At 41.2% G+C, this 10,752-nt stretch overlaps 1 protein-coding gene across 8 annotated transcripts in view; it reads left to right on the top strand.

Moving 5' to 3' along the window:
• DLGAP1 (discs, large (Drosophila) homolog-associated protein 1) overlaps window positions 1–10,752 on the top strand; it is a 341,764-nt gene that overhangs the window by 257,221 nt on the left and 73,791 nt on the right. For 7 of the 8 annotated variants that reach the window (XM_012652093.1, XM_012652092.1, XM_012652094.1 and 4 more), the window contains one exon: window positions 1,216–1,589. In XM_012652093.1, coding sequence (XP_012507547.1) covers window positions 1,216–1,589 — 374 coding nt within the window. The remainder of the gene's footprint in view (window positions 1–1,215; window positions 1,590–10,752) is intronic. The other variant, XM_012652100.1, reaches the window with a different exon arrangement.

A 10,752-nucleotide genomic window follows, 5' to 3' on the forward strand; every position in this document is an offset into this window, starting at 1 on the left:
TCTCTATCCCTTCTATAGTTAAGGAAATTCTTCCAAATCACAGGGCAGTAGATCAGCAGGACGCACCATAGGGTCCGTTTGCTGATTGTTCTTGACAGGACGTTTCCTCTGAGTGGCCTGAGCAAACACCCGCAACACTGCAGCCAGTGCTTCATTCGGTGGCATGGCCGGAGGGGCGGCAGGAACGTAGGTAACAGGGTGGGGTTGTGTGGCCAGGTCTAGCTGATGCAACAAGCCCGAGGTGGTGTCACCTGTGAGCGGGGAAGGCAGGGACGGGGTGGGGGTGGGGCGAGGGAGAAAGTGGTGGAAACATAACGATTTAAATCATTTTTTAAAGGGGACTAAATAAAAGTGTTCAGAAAGCTGGTTAAGAAATTGTGCGTTACTGACAGGAAACTTAATCATTCTTTTTTGGTCTTTATTTTCCTAAATCATTCTCTACGAGTGGGAAGCCGAACTCCAATGTGTTAAGTTTATGGAGTGCGCACCAGTCCAGAAAAAGGGAGAGACAGAGAGGAAGGGAGGGAGAGAGGAGGGGAAGACAGAGAGAGACGGAAAGAGAGGAAGAAGGAAGAAAGGAAAGTCAGACAGGACGACGGAAAGACAGAGGGAGGCAGGAAGGGAGGGGGAGGGGAGAAACGAAAGAAGGAAGGAATGAACGTGAACGATGACCCGGGGTTGACGAAGCGCCTGCGGCCGTGCTCGCCCAGACTCCTCGCACGGCCATTAGGCTCAGAATGCACATCCTCGAACCTCTTGCTTTCCCTTCTTCTCTGTCAGTGTTTATTATCAACCGCTAGGGTCTTCTTTAACGTGTTACTGTGCGTTTCTGCACTCGCTGCTGTCCTGAGAAGGCCGCGACTCCCCGCACCTCGCCCGCGCGCATGCGCGTCGTTGCCGGGAAGATTTCTGCAGGGGCTAATCACGCCTCGGTTACGTCGATGCGCATTAATTTCCGTTTCGGAAACTTCCATGTCAGGGGTTGATGTTTCCTAGTCTTTCTTCCGCTCGATTTTGTGGTGGTGTCACCTCATGGGAGGGAGGCCCAATTTTCCCCAAAAGCAGGGATCTCACTCAGTGTGTCCATGGACTTGTTTTCGTGTTAACGTCTCGGTGTGTTTCATGTGCCCTAATTTCCCAGCGGCTGTCAGTTACGGTATCAGAAATTAAGACCCACGCAGAAATCACAGTGTCTTTGTTTTCACTGTCTTCCAGTGTCATCTTGCATTACAACATATAAGAAGACACCACCTCCAGTCCCACCCAGAACTACCACGAAACCTTTCATTTCTATCACAGCCCAGAGTAGCACAGAGTCTGCCCAGGACGCCTACATGGACGGACAGGGCCAGCGCGGAGATATTGTCAGCCAGTCTGGACTCAGCAACTCCACGGAGAGCCTGGACAGTATGAAGGCTCTGACAGCTGCCATCGAAGCTGCAAACGCCCAGATCCACGGCCCTGCAAGTCAACACATGGGCAATAACACTGCCACCGTCACCACCACTACCACCATAGCCACGGTCACCACGGAGGACAGAAAGAAGGACCACTTTAAGAAAAACCGATGCCTGTCTATCGGGATACAGGTAACGGCCTCCCTTTCTGTCCTTTGAAATGAGAGCTCAAAACTCAGAAATGTAACACATTTTTTTCCCCTAGAAGATTTGCTCTCTTGCCATTTTGGATGGTGTATCTATATGTAGGACCAGATTTTTAAGTTATTGGCTCTGGACTCCCTACATGGTTAAATGTGATCAAGATTAGGAAGGTATTTTGTCTGCAGACGTTATTAGCAGCTATGATTTTGTTCTCTAAATTGAATGTGTGACTCAAACTATAGAATAATTCCAGGAACATGAACACAATCAAACATAAGGTGCCGTCAATTCCTAATGCACATTTTTTTTTTTTGAGACTCTGTCTCAGAGTCTCACTCTGTTGCCTGGGCTAGAGTGCTGTCGCGTCAGCCTAGCTCACAGCAACCTCAAACTCCTGGGCTCAAGCAATCCTTCTGCCTCAGCCTCCTGAGTAGCTGGGACTACAGGCAGGCGCCACCATGCCTGGCTAATTTTTTCTATATATTTTTAGTTGCCCGGCTAATTTTTCTATTTTTAGTAGAGATGGGGCCTTGGTCTTGCTCAGGCTGGTCTTGAACTCCTCAGCTCAAACAATCCTCCCGCCTCGGCCTCCCAGAATGCTGGGATTACAGGTATGAGCCACCGTGCCCAGCCACCTAATGCACATTTTGATTTACAAAAAAGAAGTGGGGATCCAAGAATAACCCGGGTCACCAGAGTGGTGTTACAGTGTGTTCAACACAATTGACTGACCATTTAAAAACAAAAATGTGAATCACTTCTCCCAGATGTGGGAGTGAGGGAGAAACAGACCAGAGACACTGGTAGTGTGGAGAACATAACTCACGTCACAGCATCACAAGGAAAGAATGTGCATTAGTTTCAGCCTAATCATGCATTTCATAAAAATAGTAGAAAACTCAGCAGGATTCTCAGTTCAGTTCACTGTTTTCTGCTTTTCAAAGATAAGTTCAAACTGATGCTGCCTGTTTTTTTTACATCTGTGTGGCTTGGGTTATCCTGAGAGAGGTTTCCTTCTGTCACAGCGGAAGAATCATTCTTTCTCCCCATTTTTGTCATGCTGTATCATCCTGCAGGTGCCCTTTGAATAAGAACTTCTCGACTTGGTGTGCAGCAAATCTATCCACACAACCAACTCTAAGGCTCATCTAAAAGCCGGGCATGGGGTATATTCTCACGACGATAGTGTATTTTTACAGTCCGATCTGCAAAGTCCACTTTTAAAGGGCAATTAATCTTCCTCTAGCAGCAGCAATGAGCCAAATGCCTCTTTATAACCTACAGGTTACCATAGCACAAGTTGTCAAGTTTCCTAAAAGAACTCGTAACATTAGTGCTTGGGAGTAGATGACGCTGTAGGGGGCAAGTGCTCAAGGCCATCCCCTACCCCACATCTCTCTAAGTTTCCTGTGGAAGCTAATTCTCCTCCCACCGGCCAAAGGATTGTGGGGAGCAGGGAGGAACAGAGGTTGGCTCTTTGTGTTGTTCTAGGCAAATTACTTAGTCCATCAGAGCCTTGGTTTCTTCATTCATCCCTTACAGCATTATTTTGAAAACTGAGTTTTAACAAAATCTAGCTTGTTATGGGGGTCATTGTTTAATGGGTGCAGAGTTTCAGTTTGGGATGATGAAAAAATTCCGGAGATGGGTCGTGGTGGTGGTTGCACAACAATGGGAATGAATGTAGTGTCACCCAACTGGACACTTAAAAATGGTTAAAATGGTAAATTTCAAATTATACAAATTCTACCACAATAAAAAAAATCTACCTTCCCGAGGAATGTTAGTTTGCTTCTACTTTCTCAATATTCATTTCTTTTTTTCTTATTTTATTTTCTTTTATTTCTTTTCCTTGCCTAATTACTCTGGCAAGAACTTCCATTATTTTATTTTATATTACTTTCAATAGGTAAGATATCCCCATTGTTCAAAATTCTAAACTTACAGAAAGGTGCAGAGTCACAAGCTTCTCTGCTGTTCCTGTTCAATACCAAGTCAGTTCTCCTTCCTGGAAGAAATCAGTATAATCAACATTTGCATCTCCATCCAGACATATTTTGTGCATATTCAAGAAAGTATCTATTTTAATTTTTTTACCCAGATGCTAGCATGTATCTTGCACTATTCTACATCTTGCCCTTTTTCACTGAACAATATATTTTGAAGATAATTGTTTATCAATCCAACTCACTGGTTGGTCTTAGAGGTTACTTCCAAAATAATTCTTACTTAGAATAAAGCATTCACATAGATGAAATCCAACTTCTATCATTATTAATTTCACCTAGCAAGACAGAACTACTCTGAAATTCACATAGAATGTTGGGGAGAAAAGTTTTTGCTTCAGAAATTATCCTACTTCTTAAATACTTAGCCGTTTTCATGAGCAAAAAAACTGTTCTTATTCTTCCTCCAGTCATTGTGCACTGCTATGTAAATTATAGCAAAGTACTAAGTACTTTACATGAGTCTCTCATTTAGCTCTATGACAACCCTATGGCGTAGGTGTTACGGTTATCTCTACTCTATAGATGAGAGCAGAGAGGTTGTAACTTGCCCAAGATCGTCCACCTTATGTCGACAAAGCTAAGATTGTGCTTAGATGCCGAAAATGACCATGCTATACTGCTTCTTTGGTGGGGAATAATAAGTAAAACAAAAAACAACAAAAAACACTTATTGTCAAAACTGCAAGGGGGTTTCAGTCTGGGTCCAGTTGCTTGTCACACAAAAATCCAATTATTGAGATGACGAGGATTACCAAGGAAGAAAGGAAATTTTAATAGAACAGATGTCTTGTCCCAAGATCAGGAGAAGCTGCATAAAATCCTTGTCTCCAACTAAGGGATATCATGGGCTTTTAAAGGAGGGGACATGTGCATTGGGGCACGTTTTGGTGTATCTCACAAGGTGCTTTATGCATTGGGTGCAGGTTGTGGGGGACAGTGAATCTTGACATCAAGGAGCCTGCTCTGGGGACTTCAGAACCTTAACTCCTTTGTTTTGTAGAAAAGCCATCATTTCAGACCCTTGTGCTGGCTCATGCCTATGATCCTAGCACTTTGGGAGGTGGAGGTAGGAGGATCACTTGAGACCAGGAGTTCCAGGCCATCGTTTCTGGGAAATAAGTCAAAGGGTCAAGTAGTTAGTTAAAGGAAAGGATTATAAAAAACATATAGGGGTTCATGGAGCAGGTTACAAATTCAGGATGTAAAATATTCATCAAATTTCATTATACAGAAATCTAATTTAAATACTAATCCCCAAAATATGTAACTCCAGGATCTTGGACTCCGTCCCATGCTGTGCCTCTTTAGGGCCAGAATTTCCAAGCCTTTCCTGACACTATTAATTTAACCCATACCTAATAGCTAATATCACACCCATTTACTTTATCACCTAGGTGAATGTAGACCAATTACCTAATTTCTCTGCATCTCAGTTTCCTCATCTGGAAATGAGAATACTAATAGTCCTTATTTCATACAGCCCTTTACAGGAGGTAGTAAATATTGACTTGTATACATAAGGCTCTAAGCACAGTGCCTGGCATAATAAAAGCTCAAAAAATATTAGAGTTAATTGTTATTATTACTAGTATTGTCCTTTAAAAATCATAATCAGTGGCCAGGTGCAGTGGCTCATGCCTGTAATCCCAGCACTTTGGGAGGCCAAGGTGGGAGGATCCCTTGAGGCCAAGAGTTCAAGACCAGCCTAGCAACATAGCGAGACTCCATCTCTACAAGAAAATTTTAAAATAGCCATTCGTGGTGGCACACCGGAAGACTGAAGCAAGAAGATCCCAGAGCCCAGGAGTTGGAGGCTGCAGTGAGCTATGATGACACCACTGCACTCCAGCCTGGGTGACAGAGTGAGACCCTGTCTCTAAAATAAATAAATAAATAAATAAATAAAATCACAAATCGCCAAATATACTGAAATTTTATCACCTGAAGGCTTTCTCAATTTTTGTTTAAGACAGAGATTTAAGTACCCTGAAATTTCTTTTAAAGTTTTGGAAAGCCACTTCATACATTTAAGTAGATGACCCCAGATGCCATATAAGAAAGGTGACATTTGTCAATATTTGGATCTAACTAAGAGGGTAGAGGTCACAGAGATAAATTTGCATACAATGACTAATGCTTAGAAGATGCTAACACTTTGATGCAAATGAGCCTGCAGTTGGATAGATGAGGTGAGGCGGAGTCAGGAAGAGAACAACGTCCTCCATTCCCGTTCTCATGATCCCTGCATCCTTTCTTTTTTCTTTTCGCTATTCTCTATGCATTGAGGATCATGGTTCTTAAGGGAAATAGTTAGCATGCATCTTTTGAAAAAAGCTCCATTGTGTAATCTTGATACAACCGCAGAGTGTAAGGCTGCAACATCCTGCTTTGGCTGACATCCTAAGCATTTTTCATCTACATGCATCTCCAGCCATATGGAATTGGTTAGCATCCGGTTCAGGAAATCAGAAGCCAGCCTCGTTTCTCAAACAGAGGCAACTTAATACACAAAATTGGTTACACAGGTATGGGAAGACTGAGAGAGCAATAAGGGATGCAGGAAGCAGTTCCCACTCCTAGAGCCAGGGAACAAAAAGAGAAAGGTGGGGTTAGCAGAATTTAGGCGCTCGTTAGAAAGGCCCTGGTACGGCCAGTGCCAGACCAGGAGGCAGGCGCGGTCAGCTGGTGCTGGTACAGCTGAGGGGTGCAGCACAGCTGGTGCAGCAGCTGTGGAAAGGAGCTGGAGGCTGGAGCCAAGGCTGCCCTTGGATGCTGGAGCGATGCCCACTGAAGGTAGAAACAGGAAGGAAGTCCCTTCCCTTCTCCCACCTTCTTTTGTTGGAACATAACTGGAAGCCAGGCAGCAAGGAAGCCTGGGAAATGTAGTTCGGCAGTCCTGGCCCAGTGTCACAGAGCAGATGGGTGTAGAAGACAGGCTTGGAGCTGCTAGACAGTAAGCAAATCGCCAGAACAAGGCACTTTGTCTGATAAATAAATAAATGTTCTATTTCTTTCTTTTTTTTTTTTTTGAGACAGAGTCTCAACTGTGTTGCCTGGGCTAGAGTGCCGTGGCGTCATCCTAGCTCACAGCAACCTCAAACTCCTGGGCTCAAGCAATCCTACTGCCTCAGCCTCCCAAGTAGCTGGGACTACAGGCACGCACCACCATGCCCGGCTAATTTTTTTTCTATATATTTTTAGTTGTCCAATTAATTTCTTTCTAATTTTAGTAGAGACGGGGTCTCGCTCTTGCTCAGGCTGGTTTCAAACTCCTGAGCTCAAACAATCCGCCCGCCTCAGCCTCCCAGAGAGCTAGGATTACAGGCTTGAGCCACCGCGCCCAGCCCTGTTCTATTTCTTTCAAAGAGCATGTGTATTGAAAAGCCTAAGATGGGCGCCATGAATATGCAACCTTGGTTCCCATCCTCTAGTGGGAACATCTCACGGCACTAAATAGGATTTTAGAATATTTAAAGATTGTATTTTTATACGATATGGCTCCAAAAGTCAAGTCAAATACTTTATCTCATGCTTTTTTTTGGTGTTCTAGTGCTAGGGGGTTGGCTGGGAGACATGGGGACTTGTTGCTTTGGATTTAGAGCAAAGTCGTATGTCTTTATATGAAAACTCATGGGCGCCATTAAGGATAATTTTTTTGTTTTTGTTTTTTTCTTATAATTACAAAATGAGTAAGTCATGCATACAGTATTATTATAAAGGGTTCATATGGTAGCGGATCATATAGAACAAAATATGACATTCCTCCTTTCCCACCCTCAGCTCCTGTTCCTACTCTACTCTGCAAAGGTGACCTGGCAACAGTTGGCTACGCTGTCCTTGAGTCTCAAGAACAACTCTGACTATATATGAGTTTCACGTACTAGCGTTAGACCCTAAATCCTCCAGGCGGTAGATTGTGACCTCCATCTATGATCATTTAACTCACGTTGCAAAACAGACTAAAAGAACTGTAAGCTTATAATTTCACGTCACATGAAATGCAGCTGCTTTCTCATTTTTTGAATTAAAAACAAAATTGAGATTGCACTCTTAAGACTTCTTTCTTTTAATAACTGTCCCAGTGTACACATATATTTTATGCCCTATGTGAAGAAATAAATTCAACTACTAATGACAAAATTTATCTCTGCCAAGTCGACTTAACTATTTTAAAAAACAATACAAAACAAATGAATTGTTGTGATGATTTGAAAGAGGGCTTCAAAAAATAAATAGATTACCTTAGTTCTGATGTATTAATATAATAGATTGGCTTAAAACAATAAAGGAAAACTAAGGAGATAGTTTCACTATATTTTTACTTTGCAAACGTTATTTTGATTTCTTAGAAGTCATCATCAATGTGTATTTGGGAAGAGATTTTGGGAATATTTATCCAAGTCAAAATTAATGAACCTACAGAAGTAATTCAATAGATTCCAAAAACAAGAAATACGACAGTCATGTTTTCTTATTATTATGCCTTAAAACTAGAAATTAACACTAACCGTAAAGAAAATGTGGTATACGTGCACAATGGAGTACTATTCAGCCATAAAAAAGAATGAAATTGTGTCTTTTGCAGCAACATGGATGGAACTGGAGGCCCTTATCTTATGTGAAATAACTCAGAAACAGAAAGACAAATATCACATGTTGTCATTCATAGGTGGGAGCTAAACAGTGTGTACACATGGACGTAGAGAGTGGAATGATACACAGTGGAGTCTGGGAAGGGTGAGGGGGAAGAAAGGGGTGGATGATGAGAAATTACTCAATGGTTACAATGTAAGTATTTGGGTGATGGATACCCTAAAAGCCTTGACCACTGCACAATCTATGAATGTAACAAAATTGCATTTGTACCCCCTATGTTTATACAAGTGTAAAAAAAGAAATTAACACTAAACAGATAACAAAATCTAACCATTTGAAAACATTAAAGCATTTTAAAAAACATTTGAGTTAAGGAAGAAATTCAAGATTGTTATGAAATAAATAGCAACAGAAATCTTATAAATCATCAATATGGGCTGTGGTGATACCTATGATCTAAGAATTCATAGCCCTATGTTCTTTCATAATTAAGGAAGAAATGTTACAATATAAACTAAACATTCAATTCACAAATCTAGAAAAAGAACAACAAATTAAAAGGAAGGAATTACTAGTGATGAAAGTAGGGATAAATGTATTAGAAAACAAAACGAGCCAAGTGCAGTGGCTCATGCCTGTAATGCTAGCACTTTGGGAGGCCGAGGCAGGAGGGAGGATCACTTGAGGCTAGGATTTTCAGACCTACTTGGGCAACATGGTGACACCCCATCCCAGCTACTCAGGAGACTGAGGCAGGAGGATCACTTGAGCCCAGGAGTTTGAGACTGCTGTGAGCTATGATTGTGCCACTGTACTCCAGCCTGGGTGACAGAGCAAGAGCCTGTCTCAAAAAAAGAAAAAAAGAGAGAGAAAAAGAAAAAGGTATCTAGGGTTGTTTGCACAGCCGTTTTCCTTTTTTCAAGCTTCTTCAAGCAAATCTTGCTTCAATGAAACGAAAGGCTTCAGCTAATTCTTTTGTGTAAATTTTGTTGGCCCTGGATCTTCTGATTCTTCATGTTCCTGTGTTTCTATCAGCTGCTTCTTTCTCTACCCATGAGATGGGCCGCTAGCGTAAAGATGCTGTGCCAAGGAACCGTTATATCATGCACAGAATAAACTAGTTCCCTAATCATTAATTTAATTATTTAGTTATAAATCATCCCATGGGGAGCCTTGGGAGCCTGTTTGTAAGTACACGGAACACCTTAAGGTGGGTCGTCTGTAGCCCAGGGACTGCCTGTATAGGTAAAATTTGTTATGAGATAAAGTTGTCATCTTAAATGAAAAAGACGAATTAGTTAATGAATGGAGCCAGATCAATTGATAATCCAAGGGGTAGGGGATGAGGGGAATGTTAGATCTCTACATATATATCTTACACACAAACATGTCAGGATAGTAGATTTAAAAACTAAATACAAAAGAGAAAAATTCGAAAGCATAAAAGTAAATACAGGAGAACTTTAAAGAATATGTTCAGAAGCTGGGCACAGTGGTATACACCTGTAGTCCCAGCTACTTGGAAGACTGAGGCAGAGGATTGCTTGAGGCCATGAGTTTGAGACCAGCCTGGGCAGCACAGTGAGATCCCATTACTAAAAAAAGAAAATGCTCAGAGAAAAGAAGCCCTTCCTAAACCATAAAGGCTAGATATGACTACATAATAAGGTTCTCTACAATGAATGACAAAGCTTAAAAGACACATGATAAAGGGAGAGAAAATATTTCCAGTATATATTAATATAAGAGAGAAAGGGTTTAGGGTCAAAAGATATTAAGAGATACTATGAATAAGAAAATCAAAAACAACCCAGCTGGGGAAGGAGGAAGTAGTAAATGATGTGAAGAGGTAATTCAGAAATAGAAGTGTAAGAGGCCAATAAATATTTTTCACTTGTGGTATTAGCAAAAATTTAAAAGTCTGCCATTATTTAGAGGGTGTAGGGAAATGGATATTCCTGTGCACTGACTCTGGGGGATGATAAATGATTCGACGAGATGTCTTTACAGTTGCACATGCTCAATAGCTTCTCCCTAGCATTTCTACTTCTAAGAATTTTTCCTAAACAACATTTGTACAACTGTTCAAAAAGAGACATGTGAAATATTATTTGCAATATTATACACAATAGCAACAAAGAGCAAATACCCTTGGCCTATGTTGCTTAAATAAGTAGTCATTAAAAGAAATATTCATGTAGCCAACAAAAGGATTGAGTTATAGCTACATTTACTAAGATGATATAATGTCCAAAGGAAAGCAATGTTAATGAATAAAGCAAATTGAAGGAAAAATATATAGCATAATTTCATCTGTGTAATTTTAGTATTAATAATCATTTATATGTACACATCTAAATATATATAACATGTTTATCAAATAAATGTATATCATGTATATAACATAAGACAGATAAGTATGCATCAAAGAATTGACAGTGATTCTTGGGAGACTTTCTACATTATATATTTCTGTATTTAAATGTGTATAACAGGCCGGGCGCGGTGGCTCACGCCTGTAATCCTAGCTCTCTGGGAGGCCGAGG

This window comes from Propithecus coquereli, unplaced genomic scaffold (assembly GCF_000956105.1).
Source record: "Propithecus coquereli isolate 6110/MARCELLA unplaced genomic scaffold, Pcoq_1.0 Scaffold38, whole genome shotgun sequence".
Classification (NCBI taxonomy): domain Eukaryota; kingdom Metazoa; phylum Chordata; class Mammalia; order Primates; family Indriidae; genus Propithecus; species Propithecus coquereli.